Genomic DNA, 22,245 nt, shown 5'->3' on the forward strand with positions numbered 1-22,245 from the left:
CTTTTCATTATGAACTGCTTAATTTTCCCGTTAATGCCCATACTTGATCCATGAAAGGTATATTACTGTTACAGAAAGTGAACATCGTCACCTGCCAGATACTCTAAAAGTTTTTAAAAGAAAACCAAAAGATCAGACTGCCAGTCGCTGAGGGGTCACTTTATTTCCCAACTGCAAATTGGAGTTTAAGTTGCACAAACGCTTTTCAGAGGCGAAGCTGCACCAAAATATAGCTAAAACAAACAAACAAACAAACAAACAAACAAAAAACAGAAATTTTAATGAGATAATTTTCACTCTGTTGTGTTACCTTACCTGGGCAGTAGAACATTTTCTTTTAGGTGTAACATAACATAAATTATGTACAACATTCTAAAAAAAAAAAAAAGGTTACCCAACAGTTACAAATAAATAAATATTTTTTAAACAATATTTATGGACATTTTTGCATGTTCCAGTTATAATATTGACTTAGTAACATGTTTTACTAAGGTTTGAGCAGCCCTGTAACTAATTACCTATCAAATGTTCCCAAGACAATAAAAAAAAATAGATGATACCAGCAATATTCTGCAATATCTCTGTCATCTTGTTGATCCCTCCCTCACTTATCTATTTCTTTTTCTGTGAGGCTGCACCTTTATTGCCCTTACCAGCTGCAGTCATGGCTCGGCTGCCTCACAGGAAGCCTCATGCAGGCTGAGGGATCAGATAAAGTCTGCGTGAACAGGAACATGACAAGAGCAAAATGCCGCTGTGGATGGTTGGAGTTTAAAAGAAAAAAAAAAAAACCTTGTCTGAGTCTCTGCTGGTTCTGTAGTGCCTCAGTGATCCATTTTCAACGGTGAGCTTATGAGTGGAGCGTGATGGCAGAGCTGCAGACCAGTAACTAATATTACTCAGTCTATTTTTCTTGCTTCTTACTATGAAATGCAGTTTATTTACAGTAGGTTGTCTGGTAGTTAAAGATGCACTATGCCAACTTGCCCAAGGTCGACTGCAGTGAGGGCTCATTCAACTCAAATGTCAGAAATCATTGAATTAATGCGACAACATGGCTCTCAATATCAGCCAGACTCGCTGATTCATTATGAACTTATTTCACAATTTTGCCAGTGAAGTCTAAAGATCCTCATTTCAGTCGACCGTCTACAATTTTACATGCACATTTAACACCGTTTGTTCAAATGAGCCATACTTGTGACTTTCTATGTGAGCTAAAGAAAAGCCATAGTCATGAATCAATGAAAAGAATGACATCATTTTTTTTATGAGGTGATCCTAGTTCCTTCTTTGCCTTCGAGGTTTGCCAGTGAACCGCTTTTGAAAAACTGTTTCTCTTTGGCATCACCAAGTATGATTATTTGTAACGCCATTGTAACTCTCTCTTTCGGAGAAATTGCACAAGTTTGTACAAGTAAAACCCCAATCAGCGGAAGTAGTACGTGTGTGTTGTGTGAGTGTGTGTGTGTGTGTGTGTGTGTGTGTGTGTGTGTACACATGCAGGCCTGCATCATTGTCTACACATAGTAGTGCATTGGTGTGTGTGTGTTGGGTGATGCAGATGATATTTCCATGTTATTCTTCCCTTATTTACGGGATGATGGCTGATCACTGGGAGATGTAATTAAGACACAGGTCAACCTCACCGGCTGGGACTGGGACGAGACCCCTCCACACACACACACACACACACACACACATCACCAGCCCCTCCATCCCCGGCCACCTGGGTGGCAGGGAGACCTGGCTGGGAGAGATTAGCTCTCTGATTAAGCCGCTGTGGGCAGAGCTGCTTGGCATCCCTGATCTAATGGAAACCGTCCCACCCAGCAAATTACAAGGCAGCCCACTCATCCCAAGGACTCTGGAGATCCCCCACCAGTCAGCAAGAAGACCTGCTGGTAAATCAGCCAGTCAGAGTGAACCATACGACGTCATTAAAGTGTGTCTTTAATATTTCTGGTCTATCATTGTCATTATATTTTCCCACAAGGTATAAACCCAACCTCTGCAGTGCCATATATGGCAGAAAAGGCTTAAAACCAAAAGCTTAAGAGGTAACCTGCAAGATCCTTGTTTACTTTGGCCTTAATCCTTTGTGCGTGTGTTTTTGTACTCCCAGAGATCACATATCAGCAAAACAGTGGGTGGGGACTGGATTTTTTATTGATGAGGTGTGAGTGTCTGTAGATGACATTCTGTGCTTCACATGTCATGCTACAAGCCAAAAATAAAATAAAAAACATAATAATAACAATAAAAAAAAAAAAAAACGTTCATGAACTGGGTACTGTATAGTCTGAATCACTGCTGGGATATGTCCACGATAGAATGACGCCAAATATGAAGATTAAATTTTATAATGAAAATGTCAGAATGTTACTGTAGGTAAACAAGAGCAAGGAAGCTAGAAAGTAAAAGCAATATACTGAGATACCAGAAAACCCCTCCCCTGTTCATTCTGAGCAAAATGACCACAGGTCTGTGTTTTATCATTAAACAATCAGCCTATCAAGAGCTCTTTGTTTGGTTGCCATGGTGATTTCATTAAGGGATCATTACAGAGTTGGCTATCTCTCTGAGGTAAGTCAGCTGTGGAGGAAAACAGGGAGATGTTTGTTATGGTGAAGGTTTACCCTACACACACACACACACACACACACACACACACACACACACACACACACACGCACACACACACTCACACTCACACTCACACTCACACTCACACACAGGTTAAAAATCAACAAAACCTTTTTTTAAACGGTCAGGGTCCAAAGTCCCCTTGCAGAATGTGTTCCCTGGACTTTGGGTGTGATCAGCCAATGCTGTAATGATTACACCCAGTGGGTTGAATGAAAAAAAAAAAAAAAAAAAAAAAAAAAAAGAGAGAGAGAGAGAGAGAGAGAGAGAGAGAGAGACTTCTGATGACATCACGCTGCAATCACAAGCAGACAGTCACACTTTGTATCTAACAAACAGCAGATAGGGCACGGTTTGATTTATGGTTGCTAAGCTGCTTGATGAGATCATTATATTTCAAGAGGCGGCATAAAGTATAATAACGATAGCTGTAAAACAAAAATGATGATATAACTTTTATTCGAACACCTTGAAGGCAGAAGGCTCATTTACAAGGGTGCTGAGTTACACACACAAAAAAAAAAAAAAATCAACCAAAGCAGTGGCAATCAAATGAGCAAAGTTCACGATCAAATAATCGTAATAAAAATGCAACACATCATCATCAGTTTTAATCGGGTGGCGCTTTTCTGAAGGTTTCAAAGCTCTACAAAACACCGCAGCACCAGCACCAGCCACTGTTGTTGACTCCCTAAAGGCCTTGTCAGCAGATGTGTGTGTGTGTCCTCAGTCACCAACACCTCTGATCATGTCTTGAATTAGATTATTCATTAGGTAGATTAGCTTGACATTCAGTGGCCAGGTCATGTATTATATTTCAGATCATTACAGGGCATATCCGAACGTTAATAATGTACGATCACAGCACAGATCACATCAGTGTTACATATCCTATTTTTGCAGAAATTCTTCAGTCGCCAACATCACAAGCAGTAAGGAATAGTGGATCTTCCTGTGATGCTAGAGCAATTATGTGCGGCTCTTATGATCGATCACACAATCCTCTTTTTTTCCCCCAGCCAGTTCTGCAGCTGTCCTCTGTGTTGAATTCTGGGGAGGCGTGAAATGAAGCTGCCAAGCGGTATTAGGACTGGAGGGGAGAGCAAAATAAGAGCTTTGGTACGGGGCTATTAATAATTCATTGTTTCATTGTTTTCCACTGGGCCATTTTGAAGGAGTTGTGAAGATTAAAGAGAACAGCAGAGCACAAGACACATCCCGATAATTACTGAACTAAATATCATGTGCCCAGCTGAAAAGGCGTGTCCAGCTGCACACATTATTCTGCACATATTTTATATGATGCCTCATGTCTGATTTTTTAATTTTTCTCTCTCACAAATGCAAATTATATTAATGCCTCCTCTTACTAATTTCTCACTTTTTGAATACACTCATATATAATGTTTTCCATGATGCTTTGCATATAGATGAGGGTTAGTTAAAGGGGTAATTATTGAATGAATTTGAAAACTGACAAGCTGTTTTGTCCCAACATGAGGCAATAAGTAAACATGGACAAGACTATGTGCATTTGGCTGCATCTTTCTTTTTTCTACTAGTTTCAGCAAGCATGTGTTAAAGTTGCATGTGCATCCGAGTGTTACCTTTAACTTGATTTTATTTCATTTGATTAACTTGACTTAATGTCAAAACTGCACCCTGTACAGCACCACTTGCTCTGATTTATCTGAGAACCAATCAAGACCAAGTACAGTGGTGATGCACTGCCTTGACTTGCGTGTGTGTGTGTGTGTGTGTGTGTGTGTGTGTGTGTGTGTGTGTGTGTGTGTGTGTGTGTGCTGCTGTTAGTGGGTGTGGTGTTGAGCCGAGTTGCGTTCACACACTATGATGTCAGCAAAACAAACCCAGAAGACAAAGGGTAAAAAAACACACGAGCGGGATGACTGATGTGCCTTGTTGAAAAGTTCAAAGGTGGATCTTGCATCACAACCTGGAAATGCAGGTAGTAAAATTTCCTGTGGCACTCCAGCCTCATCTCTCAGCTCTGAACAGTGTCCATATTGAAGTATCTAACTGGCAGTAAAAAAAAATAAAACAACATAAAATAAAAACCGATTTCAGATTTAGGTTTCATTCATTATTATAGATCAGTCATGTAGGTATGTGATCAAATAAAAAGTGTAAAATAAAAAAATTTAAAAAATATCTAAAAATGTATCTCTTTTGGGTGCATGCAGCTTAAGAAAGTAATGTAGACACACACACACACACACACACACACACACACACACAGAGGCAACACAATCGCACTGAAGCCTCTCCCTCTAGTCGAAAGAAAAGAGAAAAAAAAAAAAGTTTCAGTGAGCGCAACTATTTCCTGAGCGGTATAAATAGAGGAACCAGCGCACATCTGCACTTCAGCGCAAGGCGTGGTCACAGTCAACAGGTGGGCCGGTGAAGCTGCCTCTTGTAACAGTTCATCTAAGGATAATTTACCACAGACAACTGCAAAAATGCCCAAGTGCCCCAAGTGCGCGAAGGAAGTTTACTTTGGTAAGTTTCCCCTTCCCTTGGCATATTTGATCATCATTAGTCAGTTATTTTATTTATTTATTTATTAACTTTCAGGAATGAACAGCGGTCCTGTCCTCCTGATCAGGCTCATATCAGAAATATAACGTTGCGTTCAAATGCTCGTTTTTCAGGAACTGCAGAGTTGCTGTTACTCTGTGGGTCACACATGGCTCTAGTTCCTGATACATGAATAATAAAAACATAAAACAACGCTGTCGTGAATCAGGCAATATTTTCACGTCATCGAATATGAGGGGGAAAAAAGAAGTAGAATTTGGATTATCATATTTTGAAAGATTATGGCTAATGCATTTTGCAAGCACTGGACAGTAGATGTTTTTATTACTTGCTTATTTTGTCTATCTATCTATCTATCTATCTATCTATCTATCTATCTATCTATCTATCTATCTGTCTGTCTGTCTGTCTGTATAGCTGTTTGTATAACCATTTGTATGTATTTATGTATGTAGTTTCTGGTGCACTGTACATGTTTTTTTAATTTATTTTTTTTTTATTTTATTTATTTATTTTTTTTAATCCAAGGGCAAAGTTAGTTCAGAGTTTTACATCTGTGCCTCCATTAGGAGTTGCTCTTGCCCACTCCTCCACGAGTGATGAGCCACATGAAAAACGACAAGGTGGAGGAGAGGGAGCAGGTCCAGAATTATGTTTCCATCCTTCCTGTGCAGTCCTGTAGGTCTTTTCTTATGAAGAACCATAAAAGAAGGACCAGTGACTGCCTCTGGGGAGGAAAGGAGAGGGAGGGTGTGACAGGGTGTTATCCACACTGTAATCCGTTTGCCACATTGTCTGCAGCTCCGTCGCAGAGCAGGGTAAATCTTGTCTGGAGATGCACAGCGGCTGAATACAAAGTCTTTTCTCTGCTCAGTCTTTGGACTGTCAGCCAGATAAATTGACGCTGCGACTGGGGAGCCATCCTTTCCACTCTTCCTTTCTCGTGGATAAACTTTCCCCTTTCAGCCAAAGCAAGCAATGTTGTTTAAAACGGCGCTAGAATGTACTTTTGTCTGAAATGGCTGCGATTAAAAATAGAGGGGGGAAAAAAAAAACACAATTTATTTTCCTTAACTATCTTAACTATGTGTTGTCAGTTCCCTTTCACTGGTAAATGATAATAGATGTTTATTACTTGAATATGTTGCTTAATTCAGGGGATAATGATGCTATGGCCACAGTCCAGTCACAAAACTTCATCAGCATTCAAAAGGTCTCTCGTCCAGACGGCCACAGTAAGGCTGGTAATTGCTCACCAAGCTCTCGGAAACCTGTTGTATTACTCTAACCTGATCCATGTAATTTGTCTCACCCCTCCACACTGCAGCAATCTGCCACTGCTTGATCTTCTCCATCACACCTCACAGCTCCTCCCTCCCTCCCTCTTTGCCACCCTCTCTTTCGTCTCATCTGTCTTGATGTAACTAAAGCTCTCAGATGGAAGCAATCATGCTACCGCTGCCTTCCGCCTACCGCCTGCCTGCCTCCCTGAGTGATGGAGGGTGAACGTGGTCCAAATCCAAAGAGACTGAGGGCAGAAGACAGTGAAATAAAGAAAAAAAAAACCCTGAATACGCTCACTGGAAACTCTGCAGGCGCTCATGTATGCTGCTGCAGGACCGCTTACTTGAAAACAGAGAGAAGAGATCAAAAGACAGTGCAGAGCGAGAGAGAGAGAGAGAGTTGAAGATGGAGACATCAGAAGTCGTCCTTTCTCTTGAAATCAGGGAGGGAAACCGCAAATCAGCCTTGAAAATCTTCATAATATGCATTCCCTCAGGCAGAAATGATCTTCATCTTGATCAAGGTTCATGTTTTGTCCAGAATATCTCAAGAACTCAAAGTTCATCGAGTTCATCAGTTGGCTGCCCCTTGTGGAGGATGTCACCGTATTTCAGGTCATTGACTGTACTATTCTAAATGCTCCAGGCTGCATTTTTAATTATTTTTTTGAGAATGAAAAAAATGTTATGCAACATTTCCATGAATCATTTTTGGGAGGGAATGCAGTGGATAGTTGACTGTGTGTTTTCCGCCTAGTGTTTTTCCATTCAGATTTGTGTGTGTATGTTGGACTGACTCCATTATGCTCCGGTCGGCTTTAGCTGATGGAGAGAACAGACCAGCTTATTCCTCTGTCGCTCATGCCCCCTTCGCCACAATTCATTTGTCACCATAAGATCAGATTAATTAAACAGTCCATACGCAAAAGCATACATTATTGCATCTATGTATGCAAAAGCAGGTGGTAGACGTCTTTATTTGAATAAAGAGAATAAATGACTCCAAAGAATGAATTTGGATTGGTTAATGGAGAGCTTAACCTCGCACCTAATGCTCTTACTGTTTGGCGCAGAGCAGGTTAGTGGACAGCCAGCTATTTCCTCACTCCGATGGCCTGTTATTTGAAGTCAAGTGTAGTAATTAGTGCAGAGCGGCCTCGGCCAGGACTGCATTCCAAGTCCTGATACAGTCTACTGAAATTTCTGAGCCAGCTGGCGTGAGACTCTGACCCTGCTCTGCACAACCGTCTGCGTCCCACTTTGTGTTTCGTAATCACTTCTCATGTCAGATCAGCTCAGCCATCAAGGAAATGTTTCACATCCTGATTATGATTATGGTGATATGGTGGACGCTGTGTTTTTAGAGAAGGAGAGTTTGCCTCTTGTTGAAGAAATACATCTGAAGCAAGAGTTATTTGATATTTCCGCCAGGTTGAGCACCACACTGTAGTCAGAGATATTTTTTAACTCCTCTGTGTGTGTGTTTGTGTGTGTGTGTCCGCAACTATTCTCAGAAACTACCGCGCCTATCAGCCTTCACGTTTTGTGCGCACTTGCCTCTTGTGGTTGCTTTGGGGTACCACTCTGTCTCCATTCACTGTCAACGTCGCTCACCCATCTCTCTCTCTCTCTCTCAGTACAGTGGTCTCTCACTGCAATTCACTGTCTACCTCACTCTACCATGCAGCTCTATGTTGCTTTCTTACCTTATTCATTGTGGTTTTTGGGGCGAGTTTATCACTGCTGACAAGCAAGCCGAAAACAAGAAAACTCTGTAAAAACTGTCAGAGCAGCAGTTCAAATGGGTTACAGTTGAGGCCAAAATTATTAGCCCCCCTGGAATTATGGAACATTTTCCTAAAATTCTTCCCAATGTTTGCAGCGTTGATAAAATTTGATATAATCAAACATTCACCAGTGCTATTTCGTCAAAAATAATAGCCCCCATAGTGGGGTGGTCAATAATATTACCCCCCCATGTGAATTTTTGCTTTCAAAACACACCTAATTAACCAATCAGCTTTCAAACCACACCTGTGCAGTCAATTGGCTTCCTAAGAACACCTGAGCATTCAATCAGCATAAAAGAACTCCTAGGAACAGGGCACTTGAACACATTATTGAGAGGGACTACTTTTACTCACCATGCCAAAGACAAAGGAAATCAATCCTGAACTCAGAAAGAAGATAGTGGAGGCTCATGATAAGGGGGGAGGCTATACTGCCATTTCCAAGCATTTCACAGTGTCTAGAACCGCTGTACGTTGCATCATTGCCAAGCACAAGGAGACAAATTCTGTAAGAAACAAACCTGGATGTGGTCGTAAGCGCAAGATTTCTAGAACTCTAGAGAGGACAATAGTCAGAGATGTCAGCAAGAAGCCCCGGACATCTGCCCAGATGACTGTTGCTGACCTGCCCTCTTCTGGAGTTGACATTTCAAGGAACGCAGTTGTGAGGGCTCTCCATCATGGTGGGTTTCAGTGCCATCGTCCCAGAAGAACCCCTTTACTCAAAGAGCGGCACATCAAAGCCAGACTGAGGTTTGCACATGAATATTTGAAAGGTAAAGATGAGTTTTGGAAGTCTGTGGTTTGGTCTGATGAGACTAAACTGGAACTGTTTGGGCACATGGATGTTGCTTATGTTTGGCGAAGAAAGGGAGAGGCCTTCAACCCTAACAACACAGTTCCCACAGTTAAACATGGTGGTGGGAGCATCATGCTGTGGGGCTGTTTTGCAGCCTCAGGCACAGGGAGCCTTGTTCGGATGCATGGCATCATGAAAAAAGAAAATTATGCTGAAATTTTGAGGGATAATATGCAGAAATCTGCTCGTAGTCTAGCCTTAGGTCGTCGCTGGGTCTTCCAACAAGACAATGACCCAAAGCATACATCGAAATTGGTCCAACAGTTCCTGAAGGATACCAAAACCAAGGTCCTGGAGTGGCCCACACAAAGCCCAGACCTCAATCCTATTGAGAATCTGTGGTGGGTGCTCAAAGTGAATGTCCATGCTTGGAAACCCCAATGGAAGAAGGGGCCAAAATCCCTCAAGAGACCTGTGCCAACCTAGTAAAGAACTACTCTAAGAGGTTGTGTTCAGTTGTGGCTCAGAAAGGGTACGCTATTGACTATTAATGGCCAGGGGGCTAATAATTTTGGATGTCTCATTTTTGCCCTTTCTTGTTTCAACTCAGTGTATCAATAAAATACCCTAATCAAGTTTAGCGGACATTTTGTCTTTGTTATTTTGGAAACAAATACACTATAAACACTTGTTGTCAATGTTCATTTCCATGGAGAAATCAAGAATTTGTCTAATTTCATAAGGGGGGCTAACAAGTGTACATCTCCACTGTAAAAAATGAGGAGTAAAACATGTTTCATATATCAGGGACTGTTTGCCTAATCCTCACAGGTCTGAAGTGTGTGAGGGAGAGAGAGAGGCCTCAATTTAGAATTTTGATATTTTATTTTCCTGCTGTTTGTAAAACAGGTTTCTGCCAAAAGCCATGTGACCCCTGGCACAAATGTACTGTATAATGTTTGAATTGCACAGTAATCATATTTTTTTTGCACCTAATTTACAACAGAAGTTCAACAGGAAAGATCTCAGAGCTACTTTTCTCGTATCAGCATTTCCTATTGCCCTTCTCCTTGGGAGTCGGCCTCTCTGGCCTCATGTGTCCAAGCAACTCTCAGTGCACATTGCTTGCAGATTTTTGGCCTGGTCTCCCTTGTGATCATGGGATGCATCTGGACAGTCAGCAGCCGTCCAAGCTCTTGAACATCTCCTGTTATAAAACCTTGAAACAGAAGATTGGAGCATTCCACCCCAGTTTTACAATCCTCCTGATGGGTGTACGTGGAAATCAACCCTGCAGATAAAGACACTCTTTATTGAGCTTTATGATACTGGAGGAGGGCAAATTCCTCAGCGACTCTCGGTCCTCCTCTTCCACAAGAACCGCACCCAAACAATGTTACTGAACTTATCTACAATGACAGGATGTTGCTGGTCTGACTGCAGCACAGTAAATGCACCCTTATCAGCCAAGATTTTCAGCTGTACGTGTTTATTCACCCTTGAACTTGCTTGAACCCTTTTTTTTTTTAATGATTATTTGCATTTGCATCTGCAGACCACAATATCACTCTTTGTACGGATGTGCAGGAAGTTCACTGTACAGGCTGTGGTTATTAATCATGTCCTCTGATGTGCTTGGCAGCTGAGAGGGTGACCTCACTGGGCAAGGACTGGCACAGACCCTGCCTGAAGTGCGAGAAATGCAACAAGACGCTGTCAGCAGGGTCACACGCAGAGGTGAGACACCTGATAATTACACGCTGCTGCTTCTGAATAATGTACAGCCGATTACGACACACAGACAATGCACAAAGTGGTTTTGTGATGTTAGATAATAATAATAATCAAACAGCTGCAGGGTGCATACCCAGACAATACAAATTCAAATTAGGAATATTGTCGAGTTAATGTACAGATAATTTGTGGGACCGCCTCCAAATGACAAATAAATCTGTTATTATTGTAAAATATTATATTATATTGACTTGCATGGTGTTAATGCTTGGATTTTTTCAGTAGTGCTAATACAGCTGCTTGTTCTTACAGCATGGTGGCAAGCCATACTGTCACAAGCCCTGCTATTCTGCAGAGTTTGGACCTAAAGGTAAGTTATTGTGTTAAATCTGTTAAAGAAATATCAGAGATTTTTTTATTTTTATTTTTATTTTTTATTTGGACTCACACATTGCTGGAATCCTGTTTCTTTAATGGGAAAACATCACTTCTGTCTTTTCATCAGCCACAATATCCGAGGCTTAAACCTATAATATGCACTTAAAATGATAAAAAAAAAAAAAAAAAAAAAAAGTGTGTTTTTAGGTCATAAATGGTCTTATCAAAGTGTACACCATCATCTTGGAGGGTCATACTCTCAGTAAACCAGCTATTGCATTATCAGTCCGGTTTTAATTTTTTAAGACATGTTGAATGAAGGGAGTAGTTGAAATTCAGTGCCAGATTTGGACTTGTGTTGTTAAAATAGCAGGTTTCACTGTTTCCATGCTGAGTTCATCAGATGATTTTAGGAAGGGCTGGTGGTTGCCGGGGTCAGGGAACACGGGAGTTTCCATTGTTTTGGTTCCGTTATTCTCATTTCCACTTGAAGCTTAATGTCTAAACTTAGTGCAAATGTAAGTAGTGATGTAACTCTCCCTTTCCTCTCTCTCTCTCTCTCTCTCTCTCTCTCTCTCTCTCTGCTGCCTAGGATTCGGACGTGGTGGAACTGAGTGCCACACTTTCAAGTAGACTTACACAGGTAGAGTTTACAGTACGTGTCATTCATTTTGGTTGAAGTTGTAATTCCACCACTATACACTCTGACAGTGATATCTAAGCAAATTCATGCTGAGAATCGATGTTGATGTGTGTTTTGTGCTTTGTTCTTCATGCTCAGGCCCCAAAATAATATCCTGCCCGGAGACTTCATTCAAGAAGCCAACATCCCTACAACCAAAGACCAGCTACCAAACTGCATACTTCTCCAGAGGCATTTTTTTTTCCAAGTGCTTGTTTTGTTAGGGGGCATATCAGCATCAAGACACACAGATGGTTATCATGTATTCCCACTAGTGATTAAGCTCATGGCCTCATGTCTTTTCCTGCACTTATATGGACATTCTGATTAAACACTTTTTAAAGTTTGTGTCATTCTCTTTCTCATTTTTGTTGTTTTTTTCCTTTTTTCCACAGTCTTTAACATTATCCATGAATTACAGAAATTCCTGTTGATGACATTCAAGTGGCTTACATTGTTAGTGTGGTGCCACACTGTGTAATCGAATCAGTCATCCCTAATCCGTTTAGACCCATCACATACAAGAATTTTTGGTTGAACACTCTCTCTGTTCAAAATGATATGCATGCGCCGCTGAAACTGAAGCAAATGATATTTTTCGCGTTTAAGTGCGGCTCGTACCGAAGCGCTCAAACCCGTGAGCTCTGTGTTGTCACAGTGTCTTCCCTCATGGTTTATCACATAAAGTGGTGAGATTAAATGATATAAAGATTATAATCTCTGGTGATATGGGTGTTATATAGCTGTGTATAACAGATTGACCCAGTGCTGCTTGTCTGGTCAAAACAGATCATATCTCCACCTCATAAAATAAGAGAAACAGCTGACGGTCACTGACGGTCGTTTATTTATTTTCAGTTATTTCTGAAAAGCTTTGAAGAGCCTGTAGGACAGGGAATTTTCTTAACTGGAATCAAAATGATTTCAGCTGACAGCAGGCAACACAGTAGCAGCAGGCCAGTTGGGGGACACATTAATCCAAATCATGCCATGAGTGCATACACTTTTATTATTACATTGCATTTCAGTGGGAATGAACCTCACGGGAAGGAATGAACAGCTCACCCAAAACCTGACAAATTTGTCTTATCAACTTATCCCCATGCCCGTTTAAATGCGGCTCAAATGACTTGGCCGTACACCACACGGGGAGGTAGCTAGAGCAAGTTCAAAGAGTTCAAATAAAAAAAAAAAAAGACAGCGAAATGACTCCATACAGCTCATGCAGCATGATCCAAATCTTTTGAACCCATACAATCACATTATGAGTGAAACAGAAACTGTGTTTAGACTGTGACTTGGCTGCAGATCTTCAGCACAGCCCTTTGACAGCAAAACAGTTTCCACCAGTGTGCACCGAGGCCTTGTGTCTCCACTCCCGGCTGTCTTGGAGAAGGCTGCTGGCTCGGGCGCGCACATTTGCATGAACTGGTTTTGTTATTAAAAGACAAAGGATGCTACTTAGGATGCGACAGTTTAGCTTAGGAAGAGGTGATGGTAATTTTATTGCCATTTTTAAAATTTTTAAAAGTGGTACCAATTGACTTCTCCTCAAGTTTTCATATTTGTTTGAACTGCTCCTTTAACCCTGGCCGTTCTAGTGCCATGCTTTACCCACTGAGCCCAACAGGACCGCAGTATGTGCAGTGTGGGTTGTGGGATGCCAGGTTTTGGAGCAGCTGTGGTGAAAGGGAGGCAACTGTGAGATGTAGCAGATCCACCAGATCCTTCCTCTTGGGTATTCTGGGCTCCGCTGCCATAATTTCCTGTGCAGAGCCACCCTCATCTCCGCGGTCCACTCACACTCACACCGCCGGCAGCCGCCTACCTTCCATCCCTCTGCCGTCATAGGCCCGCCGGTTGCCGTGGTAACAGACACAAACAAGACCCAACAGACACCCAGAGCCGCTCGCACCCTGCCTGTCCCTCTGTCTCGCTCTCTGTCTCGCCCTTTTCTCGGCAACAAAGACCCTCACTGTCACACGAGCCTCTGCCAGGGCTGCAGACGCTGATGCATGCCCGACTGATGAGGCAGGGGACAGAGAAGAGGGTATCCGTATAGCAACGGTTGATACTTTAGCTTTCACTCAGCTGCTCCCTTTGTTTGAATATTCACCAAATACAGACATACACACACACACACACACAACTATGCAGATCAAATAAACAACGCATGCGAATAAACAGCATGCAAATAGATTCCATGATCTGGAGCCTGAATAGATAGTGGGATGGTGCCGTGAGCCAAATGTCAAATAACTCCTGCACAACTTCACTTATTAGGTTGTGGAGAAAAAAAAGGGGGGGTGGGATGAAGGAATGTTTGAGTCAGAATATTTTTACACAGTCTGGTGGCTTGTGTTTAGATTTTTTTTTTTTTTTTTGTTCTAATAATGATCGCTCTCGTTTTAGCAGCAGAATGCAGCTTTTTCTCTCACTCAGCACAGGAAATGCCCCAACTGCCATTAGGACACACCCAAATTTTCTGAGTGAAACCTGCAGGAACGGTGCAGTTAGATGGTGTAAGTGATAGACGATTCTGGTACTTGTGATGTGAAATCATCCTAAACGCATTACGAGTGCATTAGAACTATAAATAAGTACAGAAAAATATATTAGCGAGGAAAGGCACTATGGGGGCTGAACACTTTACGGTAACACTGCAAGTTTTCACAGCTTCTCAACACCTAACCGATTCATTATGTATATTGTGTAGTATAATGCAACATAATGACGATAACCTTAAAGCATAATGCACAGCGTAACCAAGCCTGTAAAGCACTTAGCTTGATTTACTCTGCACTTACAGCAAACTGTTGCCATTTTTTCTGTCAAGGATGAAGACAGGAAAGTCAGAATAAATTGCCAACAAGGAGCTGCTGTGTCAGCATGAATCAGTGGCCATCAGCCATGAGGCTGTAAAATGAGCCTCATAAACCCATTAATGGCTGGAAAATCAGCGCACAAGTGTCTTCCAGCTATTATAACTCACCTAAACCTCGCTGGGGATTATGTGCCAGGCCAGCTTGATTTACCCCATCTGCAGAGTGACATGTGAGGCAGCTCTTGAGCCAGGGATGCTGTCAAAAATATGGGATGCTCATAACAAGCTGTGACCCAGACCACCCGACTTCGCTGTGCATCTCGCTGCACTCACTCAGCGCTGAAAAAGCACGATGGAAAATAAGGGTGTGAAATGCATGTTTGCAACTGCCTTCAGCTCTGGAAAGTAAATCCCAAATTAGGTTAAAAAAATCGACTATGAGTGCAGGCTTCCTTTTCAGCTTTTTTTTTTTTTTTTTTTTTTTTTTTTGTCTGTGTGATTTTTCTCAACCATGACTGAAACCTTTCCTTAACCTTAGCCAAGGCTGTTTTCCTCACTGAACCAAAGGTTTAGCTGCCCATTCTTAACCTTTTCCATAACCTTAAGTTGGTTGGTGTTTCAGAGTTTGTTCACATTTTTTGATATTTTGTGAACCTTATTGTGAAAAACGTTTCTTACATTTCTCCTGACCTTTAATTTTTCTGTCACATAGCTGTTGCAAGGAAACAGTGAAACTAACCCTTGCTATAGTTTCATTTCATTCCCACTCATTACTGAATGTGAATGTTGATATACTAGGAATTTAGGCTTATTCTACTGCTGTGCTTATTGCAGTGTCTGGTAAATACTGAGGATATAATGTAAATGTCAATGTAAATGAGGCGCCACAGTTATGAGAAGAGCGGACTCATGAACTCTTGGGCAAGCCGAGCTGCAGGCCCCATAAGAGTTCACTCAGGACGATTACCACAGCAGGCAACATGCCTGGCCTTCCTGCTTTTACGACAGGATATTTCTCAGTTCCTCTCAGTAAAATGTACAATAAGCGAGAGAGCACAAACACCACCGGAGAATGGAAAGGCTATTTAATCTCCTTGAGCATTATAAGGAATTCTTTAAACTGTATCAGATGTGCAAAGCCATAGACGTCATGTACAGTAAAGCCTCTCGGTTCCAACATGCAATAGAAAACACACGTCCGGTGTTGCCAGCATAGCTCGTTATTAATTTGAACGTCTATCTTCGCTACAAGCTTCGACATTTCAAAGTGGACCACTTAAAATTTTCCCATGTCTGTTTATGAAACTAATTTCGCCGTTGCACAGTCTGCATGCGTGGTCCACTCACAGCTGACGTTTGTAGGATGCCTGAGCTCCCAAACCTGTGACTTTAATTTCATAGTGTAACAGAGAGAAGTTAAATAGATACTTTGATTGTTTAAAAGCCAATTATCAAACCGGTTATGTGAAAGATTTTGAGCTCAGTAATTCAGTCAAAGCAGTAATTGTCCAAGTACTGACTCATCAAACTCAAATACACAGTTACTTTCTTGCCTGAATGTGATACTGCAAACAACTTGGGACAATACCACTTAGAATATGTACAACAGCAAAAAAAAAAAAAAAAAAAAAAAAACCTCAATCAAAATTGAATAAAAAGGTGATGTTAAAAGCATTCAAAAATGCAAGGGTCCATCATTCAGTCACTATAACCTCATAGGCCAAACTGCTAGAAACAAAGCATAGCCAACACCTTGCTGAGTCTGCAAGAAGCTCCTTTAATATAAGTTTTAACTCACAACAAGAAACCGGCTCTTGCATGTTTAAATCATCACTTCGATCAAAAATCACCCAAAGTGAAATTAGTAGGTGCCAGGGAGAGGATGCAGAACATAATAACATGCTGTTTGTCATCGAGTTCAGGGACAGAAGGTATTTTTATTTTTTTGGCTGTATTCTTAAATGGTCATTTCCAGCTGGAACCATCATGAGGGCCATGTTGCCAGACTGCACACTCCCAGGAACTTAACTGAATGATTTGTGGGCCGGAGAGTCGCAGTTGCATCTCTTGCAACTTAACAGTTTTCACTTTCAGGTTTCACTCCTCTGTGAAAACACCGGATGTTCCAGGATCATAAAACATTCAGGTCTTTTTTAACAGAAGAGCTCATAAAAGCCTCTTTTTCAGCACATCCACAATACATTTGGTAGCACTTTCTTTGAAGGGGTGTTCTGACTGACCAAACACTGTCATTACCCTGTTGTGACAGCTGTCATGAGCATTACTGAATATTTATGACTGTTGTCAGAAAGTGTCATTAGCTCAATTATGTCACTTTCCCTGCAAAGCTGACACCGCCTGGGATGTCTCTGTCATGACAACTTGACATTAGCCAAGGTTATGACAACTGTCATAAGTGATCTCTTACGTCTTTTTCAATGAAAAGTTGATGTCTGGCAAGTCATGGTAAGACAACTTAAGGTTAGCCAAGGCACCACAAGGCAGGGAAAGTTTATTTGCATAGCACCTTTTAAAGACAAGGCCATTCAAAGTGCCTTACATAAAATTTAAGAAGACATAAAAAAAAGATTTAAAGGACACAAATTAGAGCAAAGTAAAATATTAAGATATAAAAACAAGATTTAAAAGACACCGTTAAATAAAAGTCAGTCTCCATACTAAAGTGAAACAACCTGTCATAAACATGACACAGGCACAGGCAAACTTACAGGCATGTGGTGGTGTTGTAGTATCTGCTTGCTGGTCTTGGAACAGCAGACTGGAGCTCTTGATCTCAGCATGAAAACCCACTTGAGTGCAGACACTGGTTATCGAGTGTTAACTACAGTGTATCAAACACAAAGGAACAGAAGCTCAACTCTGATGTGAGATCTTGTGACTGCAAAACAACAGCAATTTGGTGTTGTGCTAAAATAACTGCTGAAACAGTAAGTGCCGTTCATGCCTAAATTTTGACATCGGCTGTTATACAATCAATGTAAAGAACATTGCCCTGGCCCTCAAATATAATAGTACAATTTGTACAATTACGCTGTTACGACTGTGTCTTGTGGCAGCGTTATGAGCATTTTCCATGACCTCAGCTACAGTGGTACAATTAGGATTCTTCATAAATGTCAGTAAATGTCATTGCACTGTCAGACTTCAGTCACCAGCAGGACGGCACCTAAACACGAGCAAATATCTGTAGGTTTGCCTGCTGTGTCATGTTTACGGCAGGTATATATAGTGTCTTGGCTAATCTCCAGCTGTCATAACCGTGACATGCCCGACATAAACTTTTCATTGAAAGTGATATACGAGATTCTTTATGACAATTGTTAAAACCTGTGCTAATTAAAACTTGCCATGCAATGTCAGCTTTGCAGGAAAAGTGACGTAAAAGTCATGTTCATCACAGTTGTCACGAAATGGTAACTACACATTTTTGAAATGATCATGTTTCTCCTTTTTTTCTTCAAATGTCCCTGTGCCAGAACAGCATACAGTAAATGGCCATGAAAATCCTCAAAATCAGAGATATGGGGTTTTCACACAACATCACCAATGTACATAAATGCATTCACTTGCAGAAGGACTGTGATGAAGAAACAGCTTTATAGGTCTGATGGTTAATTCAGTTATCTGACATTTATCCAGGAAGGGCAGATTTTGGTGAGGAACGGCCGTGCTGCATTAATTTGTAAGCTACATGTAAACCTCACTGGATTCATGTTAGAAAATACAAGAAAAGCTCAATTCTAAAACATCATGTATCCATATCAGGACAAAAATCATCAGCTCAAAGTTCACGGTTCGGTATTCAAAAAATTTGAAGGCTCCAGTTTGCAAAAGTGTTACCGTTTCTTCCAATGAAGACTTCAAACATTTTGCGAGAGCAGGTGTCACTTTTTTTTTCCAAATGATGAATATCTCTCTCTGGAGTGAATCTCCTCACATGCTCTTGTGTGAGTTTGCAGTAACAGACTCCACCACACTCCCACCATCATCACCGATCCCACTTGGGCCAAATAAAGAGCAGTGTGTGAAATTCTCAAACATGCCTTATGGGACCGCTCGCTTTGAGAGACGGCAACACGGGGGGCGGGGGGGGGAGCCTTCAACTCCGTGAAGTATTCCCCATGCAGTCCCCTGATGGAGTCTCGCTAAACATATCAATTGAGAGGCTCCGGCAGAGTTTCATTTGTGGCGGATAACCGGTGAAGCGTTTGAGGGATGAGAGCAGTGGCGGTTACCGAGTAGAATCTGGTCCTCATTTCTGTAATTGAAAATGCATGGCTGTGTTCAGAGACTCCCACTTCACATACCCTCCCTCATGGTCTCTGTCTGCCTCCCTACATCCCTTTCCCACTTTCCTTCCTTGTCTCCTTCCCTCCCTCTGTCCTTTCATTAACTCCTTCTGTCCCTTTCTGCCCCTCCCTCCGTTCATACCTCACTCCCTGCCTCTTTCTCCATCTTCCCTCCCATCCAATTTGACGGGGACTGGGCTGTGGATGATTACGGCTGCTGGATGCATCTGTTTCCAGTGCGCCGGCGCCCCCCTCTCCTCTCAGCAGATGTGTATAAATAGGCCCTCTGGCGTTGTAATCGCTAATAAGGATAGAGTGTGTGGAGAGAAGAGGATTGCCCTGGTGAGCCGCTGCCATAAGCATCTGTGCCCCAGCCAGCTCCCCCTAAACCACATAGAGAGGGGATTCATCAGTGACTCCAAGCCCAGGAGGAAGCCTCTGCATTGGGGTAGATAATGAGGTGGCGAGGCCTTCCAACCTGAGTCTGGATTCCCTTAAAAAAAAAAAAAAAAATCAGGAAAAAACATTGTGTTGGTGTATAGATAATTTTTTTCCCCCTGTTTGTGCCAGAGGCTAAGAGCCTGGCAAACAGCTCTCCCCTCCAATTTGACTTCTGGCGGCGTTAACAAGGACCTCCTTATTAGACTGCAATTAAACCTTGGACACCAACATTAGCGCAGTTTGTTTGAAACACATTTACACCCCCTTCAGCTTCCCTCTTGTGAAACTTGTGCAATTATCTCTAAGTGTGCGTCATTAAGTTACAACTTAAATGCAGCCCCTGTGTAGCAGCCGCGTCCTGCAGACATAGCGGCCAGAATTCGCAGAAATATCATACGTCTTCACTTATTTCACTGGGAATAAAGATAATGACAACGATGGTGGGCAGACTTGGAAAAGCACTGTCGTTTGGTCCAGTTTGGAAGCACTGGCACTTTACATGAGCTTTTCCATTTTGTGAGACTGGGTACTTTTTACTGCACTAAATGTATCTACACTCATTTTGCAGAATAAGATTTAACATAAAATCTGACACTTTGCAAGATTGTAAACTTATAACAGTGTATGGAACATTAAAATATTTCCCACCGCTTAATGCATCAATAATTTAATGCTCTAAAAGGCATATTTCTTCGCAATAACTGCTTTTATACTGCTTATATATTTTACCGAAGTGACATTTTGAAAGCAGGACTTCATCTGGTGGGTTTGTGCATCATTGTATTGCAACTTTTACTTACTTAAGTAAAGGATTTGAGTGCTTTTTCCCACCACTGATGATGAGTTTGTGTGCCTGTGAGAGTGAGTGATGGCAAAGAAATGCAGACGTTGATTTCCTCTCTCTCACTCCTGCGTGCTCTCATGTTCCCATGCCGAGCACCTGGCCACATTTGTGAGTCCCTCTCTCAAAACCTGTCGTCTGTGGTGGGTTTGGAGACGGGATGATGGCATGGTGGGGGTCATGATAAATAACCTGTAGGCTTTGTCGTCTCACTGATGAATGCTCGGCAATACCGAAGCAAATATAAGGTATTAGGAAGGAGGGAGAATGTCTTTGGTGAAGTGTTTTTAACATGTAAAGCGCGACTGCAATATTTCCAACTCTTGCACTTTCACGGATTAAATGAAAACGACACAGAAAGATGAATGCGAACGGGCTTTCATGCAGCACCGCCATTCACGATTTCCCATTGAAATCATCTGAAGCCTTGCTCTGATCTCTGATTTGCTCCAGCTGTAACATAACCAGACAAAAAAAAAAAAAAAAAAGTGTTCTTGTATTCAGAATCATACCCTTCCTTTCATCCCTCCTCCTCTCCTTCTTCTCCTATTTGTCTTCGTCCTCCTCTCTCCTCCCACGGTTTGGAACAGGCAGAAAAGAAAGCGCGAGGACACATCTGAGCCGCATGCTGTTCTTGTTTGCTTTTCCCATAATGCCCTGCTGCTGGCCCTGGTGCTGGTGGGAGTTGGCAGTTCCCCTCATCACTTTATCTCCACTGTCACATCCTACCAGGCTGCAGTTACAGCTTCACCGAGTTACACTGTCACGGTGACACACACACACATACACATGCACACACAAAGCTGCTTTAGAAGTCCCTCTTTTTACATTTTCTGCACTGCTTCCCTGCTGTTCTTGCACACCAAAGAGAACAAAACCACACACGGGAGAACAAAATCCGGTGACAGGTCTGCATCAAATCACAATGGGAACAATGTATTGAAGGCTCTTGCAACAGTAATGCAAAACAGATACACGCCGGCGGGAGTCCAGCACTGACGATCACTCATGTAACTCCCTGTCGAGTGCCAGGTCCAAATCAGATACTTAACGTGAAACTGTAAAGCTACACTTGGCAACTTTGCATGTTGTCAGCTCCAGTTCGAACGTCAGTGCCCTGAAATGTGTGTCATGACGTCAGTAAACTGCATGCAGCTTGCTTGTGTTCACCGACCCAGCTGGCTTGGGATGGCTTCGCACCAAATGATACCCGAGGGATGAGGGGAGGCAAAAGATCTGGCACTAACGAATCCAGCTTTCTGTGGACAAAGCGCTCACTCTCCGCTTTGTTTTTTAATGACACGCTTTGTATTTTGATCTGAAGTTTCAATCTACATCACTTCAGTCTAGGCAGAAAAGTCAAATTCATAGGCTCGCAATTAGGGAGAATGGGATGTTCCTCTCTGTTGTGTTGAAATTTTTCTTACACTAAAATCTTTACGAGGACATACCGTACTTACAACCTAATGGCCTATTTCCCAAGTGTGTTGGCATAAAAAACTCTCACATCCTCATATTCTGCTGGTGATTTGAGATATGCATATACAACGTTTCAACCACAAAATATGTAAGAAATTGAATTGTTTTAAATAAGATGCAGTGTTTCTGCATTGTACTTTGGCCTGCAGACAATGAAATATGCTATATCTGTTGGATTTATGCATCTGTCTCTTATTGTGGATGTTTGAATACTGGTCGAGATGACTTATTACAGACGAAATTGACAAATTTTGGCACCCTCAGCTCAACACAGCCGAGTCAGACTGGGTGGAGCCTGTATTTGGTCTCATTCAGATGCATGGGGGATACGAGCGTGATGAAGAGTTGCTGTTGAAACATCAAAAAAACATGATGAGGAAATAAATATTTTGGGAGCACTGATCAAGAATTGTTTTGGATTTTGCCTAATGTATCTTTAACAGATCCCTTTGGAGAAACTGGGCTGTTACGGCAGCAAATTA

General features: G+C 41.9%; 1 protein-coding gene across 1 annotated transcript; it reads left to right on the forward strand.

Annotated features, from left to right (window-relative positions):
* The first annotated feature begins 5,010 nt into the window (after nucleotides 1-5,010).
* Nucleotides 5,011-12,194, forward strand: crip1 (cysteine-rich protein 1). The gene is made up of 5 exons (XM_030045176.1): nucleotides 5,011-5,163; nucleotides 10,717-10,811; nucleotides 11,121-11,178; nucleotides 11,779-11,829; nucleotides 11,968-12,194. The coding sequence occupies exons 1-4, from the start codon at nucleotides 5,124-5,126 to the stop codon at nucleotides 11,817-11,819; spliced, it is 234 nt and encodes a 77-aa protein (XP_029901036.1). The 5' UTR covers nucleotides 5,011-5,123; the 3' UTR covers nucleotides 11,820-11,829; nucleotides 11,968-12,194.
* Nucleotides 12,195-22,245: the final 10,051 nt, after the last annotated feature.

Source organism: Myripristis murdjan, chromosome 22 (genome assembly GCF_902150065.1).
Source record: "Myripristis murdjan chromosome 22, fMyrMur1.1, whole genome shotgun sequence".
Lineage (NCBI taxonomy): Eukaryota > Metazoa > Chordata > Actinopteri > Holocentriformes > Holocentridae > Myripristis > Myripristis murdjan.